Below are 17,777 nucleotides of genomic sequence, written 5' to 3' on the forward strand. Positions count from 1 at the left end.
TCTCAGAATATTTGTTTGTCGATTATATGAGATCTGCAATTGGGTGAATAATCATGAAGACTTGAGGCAAGTTTTTCCTGGGAGTGCTGACTTCTTGGACTTCTTCTAGCTAACCTCTTCATCAATGACTGAATAAAGACATAGTTATTAAGTGAGCCACCACCTCTAAGAAATTCAAAAACTGTTTATTGAACATCTACTATGTCCCACGTGATGCGTGGACAAATGAGTGAGGAATTGTTAATATAATTGAATTAGGATTCAAAAGGATATTGTCATCCTGAAACTTTGGCTCAAAATAGGAAAAATCCTAGTCTTAGCTTAAGGCATCAGATTTTTGAAGGTAGGACAGTAGATATCTGGCTTGATTATTCATGGGAATAAGATTCAGAGTTTTGCTTGATCAGGACCTCAGGATAAGTGAAATGCATGATGGAGTGGCTTAATCAGCTGACGCAAAAATAGCCCGCTTAAGGAAGTCACAGCAATGGTAACAGTGGTTTGAACACACCTGGAATATTGACTCAATTCTGAGAACCTTGCTTAAATCAAGTCCTTGAGGATCCTAAGGTGTTCATCTTATATCTTGATAAGTTGAGAGATACTGGCTTAAGTTGAACGTGCAGTAATTGATGTGTAAATATATTGTCTTAAATTATCATAACCAGTAGGACTGAAAAAATAAAATGTTTATGTTGAGAGGAGTGAAAAGAGAAAGGGAGAAAAGGAGTGTAAGTGATTGCTTTTCTTTCAGAGGAGAGTGTCATTGGTTAGTATGTGCTATGTACGCACACACACAGCTATTATTTGGTGTTATGGAGAAAACCATAACCTAGGAAGAGTTAAAGGAAGCTGTCTCTGAGGAATGGGACTTAGGGTTCAGAGGGATGGGTTGGGAATAAAGCCCTTCAATGCTATTGGATTTTATACCATGGACAGATCCTGCTATGGGTTTTAAAAGTAAACAAGGTCTGGATGACCATTCTCCTCTGGAGAGAAAGTAGAAACAAAGGCAGAGTGAGAGAATCAAGAGGCTGCCCTGGAGTGGGATCTGAAAACTGATATTACGGTGAGTGAGGGAACTGGGATTATTACTCTGGAGAAAAGTGTAAGAAGAGGCTTATGCAGATGTAGGAGAAGAGGGTGGAATGGAATCAACAGGTAGGAGAGCATGTCTTTGCCTGCACATGTTTAATAATTACTGTGGGAATTCCTGTTCTGCGGATTCCCGGGATCTGGACATATGTATGGGAGGTGTGTGTGTCCATGTGCCCAACAAAATTATGTGGAAAATTTTGTACTTATATGGGTATTGCATGGAGGGGGAGGGGATAGACCATCATTTTCAATAGTATTTTTTTTTTTGAAATAGCATATCCTTTAAAATGAGTTAAGAATGAAAGGTTTGCCTGCCTTATGGAGTAATAAATGCTCATTGAAATTAAACAGATACCATTTTTTAATAGATAATTTAGAAATAGTTCTTGAATTGGATAAGATAGACTAGTTTATTTGAAATAAACTTTTCTGCTCTTAGGTTCTAATATTTACACGATGTAAAAATTATAAGATAAATTTAATAATAAAAGGGTGATTCTTGAACAAATTACATGTTGGTCATCATGTTAAATGCTTGACGTGGGCTCTCATTCAATCCTCACAGCATCGGACGAGGAAGGTACTACATCAAAAACTCAGAGAGACAAAGAAACTTGCTAGAGGTCACCCTCCAGTAAGAGACAGGGCCAAGATGAGAACCCAAGATGTCTGGCCCTAGAGTTTGCCTGGTAGACCCTTTCAGAGGGGTTTTTCACTGTCTTCGTTTTGCCTCTTTCCCTTTCACTGGTCTTTGTTAAGTGTCTACTATGGCTGATAGTAGCAATACTTGGACCTGCAAAGCTGCTCTTTCTGTTTTCTTCTGTGTTTGTCTCATTCCCTCTGCATGTTATTTTTGTGTCTTGATTGTCTGTGCTTTCATAAGATTCTAATATCTGTGATTTATTTGAACTTGATTTCATTTACCATCAAATCTTTTATTTCACATACATATATATCTATATAATGCATATATACATACATATAATACATCTATATATAGAAAGAGAGAGAGAGAGAGAGATTGAAAGAGAAATGCTGTTAGTTTTCTATTGCTACTGTGACAGAAATCCGCAAACTTAGTAGCTTGAAACAGCACAAATATGTTTTGTTTGCTGTAGGTTAGAATTCCGGCACACGGCTTCATGGGCTAAAATCAAGGTGCTGGCAGGTCTGTCTTACTTTCTGGAAGCTCTGGAGGAGAATCTGGTTCCTTACCTTTCCAGTTTCCTTGGCTTGGGGGCCCCTTCCTCCACCTTCAAAGCCAGCAACGCTGGGCAGAGTTCTTACATCCTGTCACTCTGATCTCCCTCGTGATGACACTGGACTCACTCAAGTCATCCAGGATAATCTCTCCCTCTCAAAGTCTTTAATTTATCACGTTTGCAAAATTCCTGTTGCCATGCAAGATAACATATTCACACACTCCAGGGATAGGACATGGATGTCTTTGGGGACCGTTATTCTGCCTACCACAAGCACCTACTAAATGCCAAGCACTTTGCCTGGAATTGAGACAAATCATGATCCCTTCCCTAGGAGCCATTACAGTGAGGAGATATTTGAATGGATAAGGGAAGTTAAAAAAGAGAAATCTGTGTTTTGATAGAAGTGTGAACAGTTATAGTAGCACTATGGAGGAAACAACTGCCTGGGGTCAAGGATGAGCTAGAAAGAAATTTGGCTAAAAAATTAGAGTTATTCTTGACATATTCATGTGACTTTTTCCCTTTTCACCCAGGTTTTGAGACTTTGGGATATCCAGCACCAGCTGTCCATCCAGAGGATAGCTTGTTCTTTCCCCAAAAGTCAGGACGTGAGATGCCTCTTCCACTTTGATGAAGCCTGCGGACGACTTTTCATCTCATTTAATAACCAGCTGGCATTGTTAGCAATGAAAAGTGAAGCAAGCAAGAGGGTGAAAAGCCACCAGAAAGAAGTCACTTGTGTTCTTTACAATTCAGTCTTGAAGCAGGTAATGATGCTTTTCTGTCACTCTCCTAACGCGTCCCCACGTCCAGAGGCTCATTTCCTTAATTCACTCCAAGGTAACTGAGGACAAATATGGAAAAAGAAATGTGGAAAAGCAATGACTTAATATCCATGTGCTTTTTTGCAATAATGTGTGTTCAGGTGGATTTGAAGAGTGATTTTATTTGCAGCCAGCCACCACAGCAGTGCCGACAGCATTAGAAGGAATTACAATATCCCAGCTAAAACAAACACAACATGTAATGTAATTGAACTTATCTTTGTTGCCCACTCGTTTGGGTCTAGATGCCAAATGCAAGTGAACCTGGTTGTAAAATTCCCTTTTATGAACACCATCCTCCTGGATCCCTCTGGAAAGCTCTGAAATATGCATGAAATGTAATTAGCAGAGATCCATTTTGCCAGCATATTTTACACCAGTGGCTCACAGTGGCAGCCTGGAATGTATTCATAATAAAATGATTCAGCTAAATGTGGTGCCACTTGGTATGCAGCGCCAGTGTTGTTTGTCTCCCCGCCACTCTAATGATGCTCTGCAGCCTTTGCTTATGGGAGCGCTACCTGCATGGCAATGAAGAAGCATGACTCCTCTGGAGCTGAGACGCCACACAGACCACAGGCCATCTGAGAGGACAGGGTGGGTCAGCCTGTGGGTATCATGGAGGGAGCGGGCATCGGGGGGGGTTAGTCTGCTGCAATGATCACCTCCAGCTTGATGGTAACAGCACAGTGGGAGCTGAGCAGACAGCCAGTATCCAGCTTGTGGGCAATTAAACAGTAACTCCAACCCATTCTTTCTTTCCCTTCTGCAGAAGCTTCTGCATTCACGCAGAAATGAGTGGCTCAGATTTTATGCAAGGGGTAGAAACCCTTTGTTAGTAATGAGCAGTGTGTCATGTCACTACTTCAAATACTCTGTTTTCTGGTTATTCTAGGAGATAAAAATCCTTTACAAAACAGTCCATTTTGAATTCCATATGTGGGAAACACTCCCCCGTAAATGTTTTACTGAACTTTATGGAGGCAGCCAGTTAATTCGGCTCCCTGGTGGCTACTGAGAGATGTATTTGTTTCCGGGAGAACATTTTGCTAATTGAGATCTGCAAGTTAAAAAGCTGGGTTTGTGCGTGTATGTTAAGATCCTATGTTGCCTGGCCATAAGATGAGCAATATTCCATGAGGAATTCAAGAAATGGGACACAAAGAAGATCTGGTATTTTCCACTTGGGACATGAAGATAAAGCCAAGATAACACAAATATATGCAAATTATAGGCAACAATAGAGTATGTACATATGGTACATGATATAGGGAGAATCACCATACAACCGAGTTGAGTATTCACAGCTCTACTTATTTTTGCTGTTAATAGTATAAATAATTAAAAGCATTAATATGTATATAAAGCACATGGAGATTGTATCGCATACATGTTTCCTAACAATTGGCTGCTAAGCTACAGAGAAGCACTTTAACATTGTGTTACATTTATAATTACAAAAATGTATTGCAGTCAAGTACAAAGAAAACAATATCACCCATAGTCCCATCAGCTGGTGATAATTTGTCATTTCAGAGTAATTAGAAAAAGCAAATGGAACAGTTTTGAACAAGTACCAGGTGCCAGGAATGAGGAATCAAAGATTCATACACTGTACTTTCTTCATCCCAGTAGCTCAGGAAGACTCGCGTCTCTAAGGTCAGGTCCAGGGTGTCTTCCTGACGCTCATTGCTAGGCAGGTGCTCAGTGCAGGACTGCGGGATGAAAGAAGGGGAGGCAGACACATCACAACTCAGAAGGAAACATTGGAATACAGTAGAATGAAGTAGAGGTGAGAGCAAAGGGCTGTCTATGGAAAGTGATCAACTGTGTCGGGGTTGGGGTGGGGGACATTTCAGCAAGGCCCTGAAAGCTAGAGTGAGTCTCTAAAAGGAGAAGGGAGCGGTTCTAGACAGAAGAGACAGCAAAGAGGCTGGAGCACTCACAGGGCATTTACGCGGAGTGGGTTTATGCTGGGGGGCTAGTTTGGGAGTTCTTCGCAAAGGATGTGGGAATTGAGGGCGTACAGGGAGCTTAGAGCCAGACTGTGAAGGTCATTCACTGAATGCAACAGTCTGGTCTTGGAAAAACAGAACACAGACTTGAGGTTAAAGCAGTAATTCCCACAGCATGGTCTCAGACCCCTGGGGGACTCAGATCCTTTCAGGGAATCTGTGAGATCAAAACTATTTTCATCATAATATTAATTTGTTGTTTGCTTTTTTCTCTCTCATTGTCTCATGAGTGTACAATGGAGTTTTCCAGAGGCTACATGATGAGCCATGATGACGTTGCTCTGATGGCTAAAGAAATGTGTGCTTTTGTATTTTAACAATTTCTCAGTTTCATTTCTAATATGGCAAATACCTATGTGTGTCTGTCTATCCATCTTTCTATCTCTACATTTTTCTCCCACATAAAATGAAAGCTTTTCGAATTCTTCAATAATTTTTAAGAGTGCAAAGGGATGCCTAGATGCTGGGTTATAGACAAGAATTCAAATGTTGGGCAGATTACCTAATGTGTCTAAGCTTCAGTTTTTTGCCTTTCAAAATGTCTGTGTCTGTGGGCGAGACATAATCATGGTAACAGCACATACCTCTCCAGCGTTACCTGGCCACGGCCTGCCTCTTGGAAGCAGTCCGTCCTCCCCAGTTGCCAGCCCTCGCGAGGGTCCCCCAGCCTCCCCAGCTCTCAAGTCAAATGGTGATGCTTTATGACACCTCTTTCTTGCTAACTTCTTGGTATTCCTTAATCTTTATTTTAACCAGGGGTTATGTGAACGCAGATGTTAGGAAGAGTTAGACAGGAGGGCGTCCTGAACCGGACTTTGTCCCTAGCCCCGCTCTTCCTCAGGAACGCCCCTTGAGATGAGGAAGCTGTTTATTCTGCCCCTTCTCTTCTCAGACATTGCAGTTCCTGCTCACAAACGTGCAGGCCTCCTCTTTGGTCTTCTCAGCTCCCTGAAGTCCACAGGCACATCTCCAGGCACACTTACCTCTCTTCTCTCTGACTATGGGTCACATTTCTAGCTTTTTTTCAGTTAAACGCCTAACTAAACTCTCGTTTTTTCTCTCCTCCTATGTTTTTGGTGTAAGAGAAAGATCCTTGTCTTCCACTTCTGTATTTTCCCACAACTCCTAACACTTTTCTGAACGCCAAATGGGTTTTCATTGCTAAATGTGGTCAATTATTGCCATTTCTTACTCCAAGTTCGAAAGGAACCCAGGCTTTCCCGGTCCACTGGCACTTGCTCTTTGGTTACCTGGTTTGGTGTCTTTTTTTAAGACTTTCTCTTTGTTTGAATTTAATGAAAGTGTTCCCATCTATTGTTGTCATTTCAACATGTTGCCAACACTTTATTATTATTTCACTCTATTTGGACACCAGTGGGGACCTAACATAATTCCTATATGACAACAACTTGGCACATTTCTCTGACTTTTCTTTGCCTTCCTGTCTTTTGGTACCTTGCATCCTAATCTAAGAAAGTGATAGTAAGCCATGTAAAGCCTTTTAAAAGGAACCATATGCTTTATTTCTCCCAGCAGAGCTTGCCTCACAGCTAGCTAGCGACAGAACAAGTTGGAACAGGATGAAGGAGTCCCTGGAATGCGTAATTTTGAACGAATCAAAGTAGCTCGATATCTTGGAGGCAGTTCTAATGAACTGTCTTTGCATTGAATTCTTAAATGAAACTTTTCCTAAAAACCCATGAATGTTACGAGATTTTTAAAACAGTATTTGTAGGTATCATATAAACTGGAATAGATAAAATTTCTGAGTTATCACTATGGCTCTCATCCTAATGCTGTGAGTTTATGCGTTTGTGTAAAATAGTTAATGTTTCAGTTTGTTTTGACTCTAGGACACATTTAAAGTCAGGCTAGATATTTAAGCATCATCAAATTTTGACAGAGAATGATATTGACTATTTCTGTTATTGAACTAACAATTTTTTGTAAAATATTGCATGATTATAAGAAGTTAATGCAGTAAAGATCAAATAAGGAGCTCAATATTGCTGAAATATCCACATGTTCTAAATATCTCTCTGTGTATAGACTATTTTATATAAATACGCTTCTGTGAACTACTTTTTTACTCTATAATGTATTGGAATATGTTTCCTTGTACCTAAATGTAGGCCTACTTCATCATTTTTAAAAGGGAGCACGGTATCCCATTGTATGTATGCATCATGATTTACTGACCCATTTGCCTTGATGAGAATTTTGCCATTATGAATTTTTTGTGCATAAACATATTCACGCTCATGACTTTTATTTCTCTAGAGTAAAATCTTAGGAATGAATTTCTACAATTTCTAAAATAGATGCATATTAGATAATTTAATACACAAATTGCCTCCCAGAATTGTACCATTTCCCTGATCTCTGGGAGTAAACATATGAATCCCATATATGGTTACGTGTAGAGACGTGCCAGACAGTAGTAGCTACCTGGCTGCCTCCTGCAGGACTCCTGAGATCCTTGGTGGGGACCCCATAAACCAGCATGAGATGTTGGCTTTGAAAATTTGAAGGCTATACCTTCTTCAGTTTATTCAGAGTGATGCTGCTTCTTGAGGAACAATTCTCCCACTATCACAGGAAATACAATGCCAAATCATTCATTAAAAATGAGGCTTGGGTATAATTTTATAGTGACAGTGCATCTCTTATCATCTTCTCTGAACACCATTTTTTGGGAATTGAGATATTTGAGAATCTAACCAATTCAATTAGAAGTTTCCTTGGTGATTGTAAAGTCTGAGCAAAGGGGAGTGGACAAGCTTGAGAGAAATGTTATCTCCACCTTACAAGACATTCAGCCTCTTTAGTGCTTGTATTTAGGGCAAAATCAATGAGTTTCTCTTTTGAACAGAACTGGATAAGCACTAATGAAACCTTTCTCTTTGCCTGACTTATTGCTGTGCTCCAAGTGACCTCCCTCTGTTAACATAGCTTTTCTTCACTGGCCGGCTTAAGGTTTTACTTGTTTACATGTCAGTCCTGAGTCTGTGAGCTGTGGTAACTTGATGGAGACATGGGAAACACCCTAATCTTAAGGTTACACCAAAACATGTACACACACACGCACATACATGCATGCACACGCACAAACATACACACGTGTTTGTTTAAATGTGATTAGCTTGAAAGGAATAACACATTTACAAGTTATAAAGCTCAAAAGGACAAAAGTGCATACAGTGAAAATTTCCTCCTATCCCTGTCTCTGTCTATTCAATTTCCTTGCCTGGAGGCAACTGGTTTCCTGAGTTCCACGAACACCCTTTAAGGGCTTTTCTATTCATACATAAGTAAATATGTATACTCATTTTTAAATAGATACATAATAATTCTTAATATTTAAGAATATGTATCATTTTAAACGCTTTTTACACAAATGGTAGCACATTGTATGCATGGAGACGCTGCTCTTTTTTACAGGCCCGGCCCCAAGAGATTATTGTTTTTTTAAGAGCACTTTCAGGCTGACAACAAAATTGAAAAGAAGATACAGAAATATTTCATATCCCCCATCCCCCTGCATACATAACCTTCCTCGTTAGCCACATCCCCCACCAGAGTGGTACATTTGTTACAATTGATGAACCTATATTGACACGTTCTTATCACCCAAAGTCCACATTAGGGTTCACTTTTAGTTTTGTATGTTCTGTGAATTTGGACAAACCTATAATGACATGTATCCACCATTATAGCATCATATAGAGTAATCTCACTGCCCTAAAAATCCTCTGTGTTTCACTTTTTCATCCTACTCTCCTCCCCTAACCCTTGGCAACCATGAATATTTTTACCATCTACGTAGTTTTGCCTTTTCAAGACTGTTATATACCACAACTAAATATACACAACTATGTGCTGGGGGAAATAAAAAAAAAAGAATGTTATAAAGTTGGAATCATTTCAGATTGGCTTCTATTGCTCTGTAATATGCATTTACATTTCCTCTGTGTATTTTAGCGGCTTGATAGCCTTTTTTTCAGCACTGAATAATATTTCGTTGTATAGATGCACTACAATTTATTTATCCATCACCTACTGAAGGACATCTTGGTTGCTCCCAAGTTTTGACAATTATGAATAAAGCTGCTATAAACGTCTGTGTGCAAGCTTTTGTGTGGACATCAGTTTTCAGATCCTTTGGTAAATATCAAGCAGTGTGGTTGCTGGATTGTATGGTAAAAGTATGTTTAGTTTTGTAAGGAATTGTCAGTTGCCTTCTAAAGTGGCTGTACCATTTTGTTTTCCCACCAGCAATAAATGAGTGTTCCTGTTGCTCCACATCCTTCTCAGCATTCGGTATGTTAGTGTTCCAGAATTAGGCTGTTCTCATAGATGTGTAGTGATATCTCATTATTGTTTTACTTTGCATTTCCTTGATGATATTATGTGGAGCATCTTTTCAGATGCTTATTTGCCATTTATTTATCTTCTTTGTTGAGATGTCTGTTAAGATCTTTGGCTAATTTTTCAGTTGGATTGTTTGTCTCAAAGGCATGCTTCATTTCTCTTGCATTTCTGTTTTTGATCTCTAGCATTTCTTTTTGGTTCTTTGTAAGGATTTCCATCTCTCTGCTTATGCTACCTATCTGTTCTCACATGCTGTCTACTTTACCCATTAAACACTTTAACGGATTAATCATAGATGTTTTAAATTCCCTATCTGATAATTCCAACATCCCTGCTGTGTCTGAGTCTGATGCTTGCTCTATTTCTTCAAACTGTGTTTTTTGCCTTTTAGTATGTCTTGTTATTTTGTCTTGATAGTCGGACATGCTGTACTGGGTTAAAGGAACCGCTGTAGATGGCCTTTAGTAATCTGGTTGTGAGGTTTGGGAGGAGGGAAAGCATTGTAGAGTTCCAGATTAGGTCTCAGTCTTTAGTGAATCTGTGCCTCTGGACTGTGAACTTCACATATGCTTTTCAGTTGTCCCTTACCCTTAGGTGGAACAGGAAGGCTAGATCCAACTAGAATTTGGTATTTCCCTTCCCCAGGTCAGTTAGGCTCTGATAAAACCCCAGGAGGTTAGGTTCTGGTTAAATAGTTTCTTGTGAGGGCAGACCTTTTTAAAAACAGAGTACTCTGATGAATTTCAAAATAGTTTCTTTTTCTCTGCCTCTGCCAGAAGCATGAGGGGATTTTTCTCCAATGTCTACAGTGAGGACTGGGTTGATATCCTCAAAATAAAACTCATAAAGTTATGGGAGGCCCCCATGACTGATTCCCTTGGGGTTTTTAACTCTCAGACTTAGCCACTTTGAGCCTCCAGCAACGTGTCAATTACAGTTCTGGTTTTCCTATCTTGGCTCTGTTTCCTGTGGAGTGTTCAGATCATGAGTTTCTGCTCTGGTAACTGTGATTTCTTCTATTTGCCTGTTCATCTCTCCAATTTTGGGGGCAGCAATTTGCCCTGTGACCTCCTTTCTCTTACTGAAGTGCTGTTGAATTTTCAGTTTGTTCAGCTTTTTACTTATTCTTAGGATGGGGTACCAATTTCTAAGCATGCAGAACCAGGAACTGGAAGTCCAATGCAGTCTCAAATATTTTTTGAAGTAGTTTTTTCTTGGCTATTTTTTTAGAATGAGGGAGGTGGTGAGGTTATAGAGTCAGAGTTCCCAACGTTTTGCATTGAGAAAGTGATTTAATTTTTATAAGCAATAGTTTTCTTATCTGTACAATAGAATTTATAATACCTCCCTTGTATATTTTCTGTAAAGCACAAAGGATATTGTATATGAAGACACACAGAACAAAGCAAGAGTAAAAGCTAAATAAATATTAGCCAAAAAAGAGGAAGTGATATTTTTGTGACTTTGTCTCTTAGTTTTTGTGAGTGCCTGATGATATTTGGAATGTTTTACATCCCTGTACCATGACCACAGGTGGTCACAGCTTGGAGCCCCTTGCCTCTCTCACACTGCCTAAGCCTTGCTGGCCTCCTTGTTTTTGTTCTTGAACATGCTAAGGACACTCTGCCTCAGGGCTTTTGCATTGCTGTTTCCTTTGCTTGGAAATCTCTCCACCCGCGTATCTGCATGGCTCCCTCCTTCATTTCAGTCATGTTTTTCCTCAAGTCAGTTCTCAGGGAGGACCCACTCTCAATGATCCCTACCTTCTTCTCAGTTACCATTTTTCTCCATAATGCTTATCACCACTAAACATTTTTTTTTGTGTGTGTATATATAACTCATAAAATTTTTTCTCATCTGGTTGCATCTCTTCCCCAACTAAATATAAGGGCAGGAAGTTTTCACTGCTGTATCCCCACTGCCAAGATCCTGTACCTTGCATATTGTAGGTGTTCAATAAATTCAAGGCATGAATTTGAAAGAGTGAATCACAAATTAATCTAAGAAGAGGTAATATCCTATAAACAAGATTTATAAATGGAGATGGCTGCTTCAACATATTTGAATCCTTTGTCCGGACTAGTGCTCTGAGATATTGTCATTCTCCTCACCTCCCTACTTGCTGAGATGTAACTTCTAGAGATTTGATACAAAATGGAACAAAAAGAAGTAATCTGCTTTATATTATGGGACCATAAACAGCACAGACTAAAAATATAAAATATAAACAGCAATTAAATCAAATGTCCCAATCCTTTGATAGCCAGTGACATCCGCTGCTATAATTTTTGATTCCTCTTCTTGCCTGGACCAAAGACTTGGGATGCATACAAAAGACAAGTAAAATGTCTACTGTTGTTAGAACAGCAAGAACACAATTAGAGGACATAGGTACAGCCTCCCATCTCTTAGAACTGTCTGATTGGCTGTGACAGCTTCAGATGAGAGAGACAAAAAGACCCATATATTCCTAAACAGCTATTAACTTAGGTACATAAGGTGGAGTGTGCTCCTGTCTGAACAACGATCTGCGCGTGAGGCCCATTTGCACCGGAGTGTAGTCATGAGGAGAGTGTCATTTCTGCTCTGCAGACTGTTGGGACCCTGTCCTCAGCTAAAGTCTCATCTGCTAAGAGGCAGCTAGGAATGAACTTAAAATTTAAAGGGATCTGTTATCAAAATGTGACACATAAATATGATGCCAATATGTGTTCCTGCACTTTGTTATCAATAAAAACAACTTGCTAAAAATAAAGTCCCACCGTCAGGTAGTCAACTCACTTCCTCTGCCAATTGATGTTAAATGCACCCCTCCTTCACTAAATGCTGCAGTCTTCTCGCCTGCCTTGTTATCCTTGTATTCTCATATTGTCATAGTGACAGCAGATTCTGGTTAATACTTCCTGTATGTTTGTGACATAGTCAGTCCTTGTTTCTCAACACATTGTTTTCCCGAAGACTGTGCCTTAAGGCGGATTGCCATAAAATGAAATCCGACTGGCTATACACTGTTGTCATTATTGATTCAGATTTCATGAGAAATTGTTAAATGAGCAGAGAAAGGTGCTGAAAACTGATGAATAGTATGTTGGCGCTCAGCCAGGCGGGCAGAGAAGGGAGAGTGCAGAGCAGCAAAAAGTGAAGGTTACCGATTCCTGGTTGAATGTCTACATCAGACGCAAGTGGCAGGTGATTAGATGCTGTATCCTGTGGGTTATGCCAGTCTTGAACAAGTAAGCAAACCTTGCCTGTGAACATGGCCTTATTTTATTTTTTTGGTTTCTATCAGGAAATGCCCATCTTTCACTACTGAAATGCCTGGCATATAATAGGTACTTGATAAATGTTTTTTGAATAGAAATCATTAAAATCTTTCACAACCTTTAACCTTTTCTTAAAAGACCATTATCAAAATTTTCACCCTTGCTTGGAAAATTATATGTTTTCATGGCTTTGACATTAATGAATACAATCCAAGTTCCTCAGCAATTATGTAACAAATTCATGAGTATGATATAATTTGAAATTTCAATGTGCATCTAAAAATCTGGTTTCTAAAACTGTAATTGTCTACATTCACGGTCATAGTTGGGAGAGAGCAAGATGTTGAATATTTTTCTTTAATTGATTTGGATATAAGTGATGTGAGCCCAAATAAGATGTCAGATAAATAAAGCTTAAATAGACTAGTAATACTGGCTGTTTCGGCTTATTTATTGTATGCCATGCACCGAACTAAGTGCTTTACAAATACTAGCTTAATTAAACCTCTTAAGAATGGTATGAGGTAGTTACTATGATTCTCTCTGGTTTAGGAAATTGAAGCTTAGAGAGTTTAAGCAATGAGCTCAAGGTAGGATGACTGACATTCAAACTCAGGCGTCCTGGCTCCGACCCAGTGCTCTTCACCACCATGCATAGCGCACAAACCACAGCAAATAGAAACACAGGCTGTTACATGGAATGATAATTAAAGTCTTAGGTCACACTATGGCAAAGATTCAGGTCATTTGTCCTAGAGATTACACTATCACTTAACAACAATAAATGTTTAAGCTACTTTTTATTTCACTGAGAGAAAATGTGTAGCATAAATATAGTTTTACATCATTTAGGAAATCGTCTGATTCAGAGTGGGAGTATAAGCGAAAAAAGACCTATAGAGCTCACACGCTCATGATCCAGTCTTCGCTGAGAAAAAAAATGTTGCTAAATGGTGGCCCCTTTTGCCAATCCCTCCTCTCTTTTTTCCCTCCAGAACTGCTGTCTTAGGTGAGCGTCTCTTACCTGGACTATTACAGCAGCCTCCAAATGGTCTTTCTACAACCCGTTTGTTCTCCACACTGCTGTCAGAGATCTCTTCACAAACCAACCAACACAAAGCACTACATCACTCTCCTCCTTATCAAGAACAGTGAGATTGCTCTTAATTTTACTTTGAGTCATATGCTCCACTGACAATCCACTGAAAGCTATGGATGCTTTCCCAGTAAAAAGAAGTTTATACACATTACTCCTTATTCTCTGACATTGCTCACTAGGGATTTGAAATATCTGTTGTCATCTTGCTTCCTCACCTGATGGCCCAGCATTTTCCCCATCATCTGCACTCTGGCTTGATCAAACTTCTTATTGCTCCTCATAAGGAACGTTGGCATATTCTTCCATTCTCTCTTTTAGGCACGCTCTTAATTATCTGGGATGCTATGCTGGAATAGAGGAAGACATCTTGATGTATCTGTAATAGACAGCCCAGCATTCAAACCTTGTCATATAAGCTTGGGAATGGTATTTAGCTGATTAGAATCTCAGTTTCATCCCTGGTAAAATGAGGGTGGTAACATTACTTATTTTACAGCGTTTTTATACAGGTCAAATGAGGTAGAGAGTACAGAGGGCTTGGCACTCAATAAATACACGTTCGTATCGTCGATTCAGATTGACCCTCCTCACCTGCTATCCCCATCCCCCACCCCAGGGAGTGGATTTGGGGTTTCCCTCTCTGCGCCCCACAGCACCCAGGAGCCATATGTCTAAACTTGTAGCATTTATCTCTTTCTTGTCTGTTTCTCCATCTAGACCAGTAGTTCTTAACCCAGGCTGCACACAAATAACCTGGGGAGCTCTTTAAAAAATGTCCTTGCTTGGTCCATTTAAGTCAAAGTCTCTGGCGTGGTATGCAGTCATGATTTTTAAAGTCCCCCCAGGTGATTTTAATGTACAAGCCTAGACTATAGACTTCTTGAGGGCAGGGACTGACCAGTAAAGTCCCACTGCCATCAGGGAGCTGGGCACAGAGTGGGTGTTCGGTGAATGCCTGTAGAGTGAATGAATGCATGCATGCGTGCTGGCCAGCTCTGACTGCCTTCTGAATATATCTTTGATAAACTTCAACCCATTTAGTTATGAAAATGTGATACTCGAATTTAACATATTCCTAATAAATTTACATTTATACAATGCTAATCAATACCTAAGCAGATAAATATATGCTTTAAGTTTTTTAAAAATTTAGATATTGCTTCAGGCAACTATCTACACATTTGTATGTTTAGTCTTTTTTTCTTTCATTTTTTGGGTCCCAAAGTCATATTGGCAAGTTTATTTTAATCTATAAATCTCTTAAAGGGTGCCTAAATACCTAGAGCTGAAATTAGCTAAAATGTTTACCTGCCACTGTAAAATTTCTCTCTGTCGGACTGCTGTATGTAACGCTATCCTTTCCAGCATTGTTCAGTTGCCTTCCTCTTGGAATGGCTGTGCAGATTTATATTTAACCTTCCTGTGCTCTTTGTTTTTAGTGACCCATCAATAATTGTATTTAGTTGTAAGAATACACACAATACCTTGAGAAAGGAGGAAGAAAGGGACTAATGGCATTAAAAGCAGTGGCTTTAGCAATTTGTTGAAATTAACTTTTTCCCGTAATGGCTGCTAGGGCTCTCTTTTCTGAATGCTAAATGGAAGCTGATATACAATAAAATGTTTCTTTTCATACAGAAAATAGTGTCAGAGCACCATGACTAATAAAATCAGCTTTCTCATCTAAATGTGAAAGATTTATGAGTTTATTTTCAGTAGGATTCGGTTTTAGGATGGTCTCTGGACACTAAGCTCAATGGTGGGTAAAAGGATAAGATTCCTATCTTTTCTGAGAAAAAGAATCATGACTTCATTACTTCAGCTCTGGCCTAGAAATTGAAATGTTATCAGCTTAACAAAAAGAATGAACATACATTACAAAAAAGTCTCGAGCTGTTGGGGGGTCTCAAGAGTGGAAATGCATAGTTAGATATTTTTATTGAAATAAAAATGGTGGATTCTGGGACTACATTGAATTTCTTTGCAATGTTATTTTCTCTTAGGTAATCAGCTCTGATGTGGGGTCGACTGTTTCCTTCTGGATGATAGACACTGGGCAGAAAATCAAACAATTTGCTGGTTGCCATGGCAACGCAGAAATCAGCACCATGGCCCTGGATGCAAATGAGACATGGCTTTTGACTGGCAGCACAGATGGGACCGTAAAGGTGCGAACACAGTGATGGTTTTCCATCCACAGATGCGGGGGCTGAAATATCGTGCGAAGAGACACAGCCATAGCTAATTCGTTTTTGCCTTTTTGGCCTTGGACGAAGAGAGATGAGACCAGAAAAGAAGAGCCAAATAACCCAAACAATCTAATAACAAAGCCGTTAGGAAAATAAACTTATGTGGAAAAATGAATAAATGATATTTCTGAATAAATTATTCAGAATAGAAACACAGTTTGGCTTGCTTATTTCAGCAAGCCTTTTCCAGTGTTCTGGAGAGAGGACTACTTTGGGGAATAAGAGGCCTGAATAATTTTCATGTGCTTCAGCTAATGTTTCTAGTTTGCTTTTTTGTCAGTTTATAAAATGAGAAATCAGGGCAAAAAAGTAAACTTTTAAAAATGGCATTGATGCAAATTTTTCATAAAATGAATATTTTAAAACTAACCCATTTTGTAACTTGCACTTTTGTGTGAGGGAAACCGACACAGTGAGGAAGGAGAGTAGGAAGAACAGTCATAATCTTATTTATTATCCATCCTAAACTAACACTATTTTATGCTCCTAGTTTTCTTACTTTGTAACTATTATTAATTTCTTCTGGAAGGAAGGTGCTATTTCACTTTGCAAAAATGATCAAATTTCCATGCAAAGCTGGATACTTGCAATCTGAAATCATGCCCACCAGTAAATCTTTTCTGCTCCTCTCAGCTCCAAGAATACTGACAGCCTTTGACTGGAGATGGCTTGTAACACTCTGAGGCAACAGAAGGCAGTTTCCTGAATAAGCTTTGAATGGTTCTCAGACTTCTGTCATAACTGGAGTCAGAAGGGTATTAATTAGATGTACCTTCCTTGGTGGGATGTATGATGCATTTAGGTAGGCTGCAGGGGAAAGTAATGGAAAACTATCTGGCTATGTGGGTAGCACATCTTGCAAGTTGGTGGCAAGTTTCAGGGGGATGCCAGGTTGGCAACAGTCAGTGTGAAGGAGGTGCTACGGCAGGTTGCAGTGCGAATCTCTGGAAATCAGCAAAACTTGGCTTCTGGGAAGGTTGATGGCATGAGTTATGGCCTGGGAGCTTGGGTTTAAGTAAAGTAATCAAGTTCAAGGGAGAACTGGAAAGATGCATGAAGGTTATGGGATAATCCCCATCCCGATAGTCAAGGTGGAATAAAACAGGAATAACTGGAACTGGAGTACAAGTTAGACAGTGGCTGAGGCATAAGGAACAAGTAAGTGTCCCACTTACCTATCCTGGGGTATGAGATTGAAATGGAAAATTAAGCCAGTGGGTTATGTTCCCTTCACTTCTATCTTGGAAAGTAACTGTTATAGAGTCAGGGTAGGGCAGGATTTGTAGATGGTTGCTAAAACGAGCCCAACTAAGGGACTTAGTAAGATCTGGGGACAGTCAGATCTTTAAAATACCCATTTGTGGGTATTATCTTAGGTGGGTTTGGTAAGAGCCATGTTTAGAGGAAAAGAAAGTGGCATGGATAAAGAAATGTGTACCCCTCAAAGTCTCAGCTCAAGCTTTGTCATCTTAGAAGTTAATGTGAATTTAGTAGTATAATCACAGCTTTTGAAGGTACATTTATCTTTATCATAATAGCACAACAGAATTCTGAAATTTGGCATCCTCTGTGTAGGATGCATAATCAGAGTTGAGCTACTCTGGTCATATTCTTTGAAGAAACAAGAATGAACGACATCTTCCAATCTCATTT

General features: G+C 39.4%; 1 protein-coding gene across 1 annotated transcript in view; it reads left to right on the forward strand.

Moving 5' to 3' along the window:
• The window catches only part of WDR49 (WD repeat domain 49), a 523,215-nt gene that overhangs the window by 456,089 nt on the left and 49,349 nt on the right, over positions 1-17,777 (forward strand). Inside the window, 2 exon segments of the mRNA XM_070509548.1 lie at positions 2,837-3,070; positions 15,879-16,043. Coding sequence (XP_070365649.1) covers positions 2,837-3,070; positions 15,879-16,043 — 399 coding nt within the window.

This window comes from Equus asinus, chromosome 5, assembly GCF_041296235.1.
Source record: "Equus asinus isolate D_3611 breed Donkey chromosome 5, EquAss-T2T_v2, whole genome shotgun sequence".
NCBI classification, from domain to species: domain Eukaryota; kingdom Metazoa; phylum Chordata; class Mammalia; order Perissodactyla; family Equidae; genus Equus; species Equus asinus.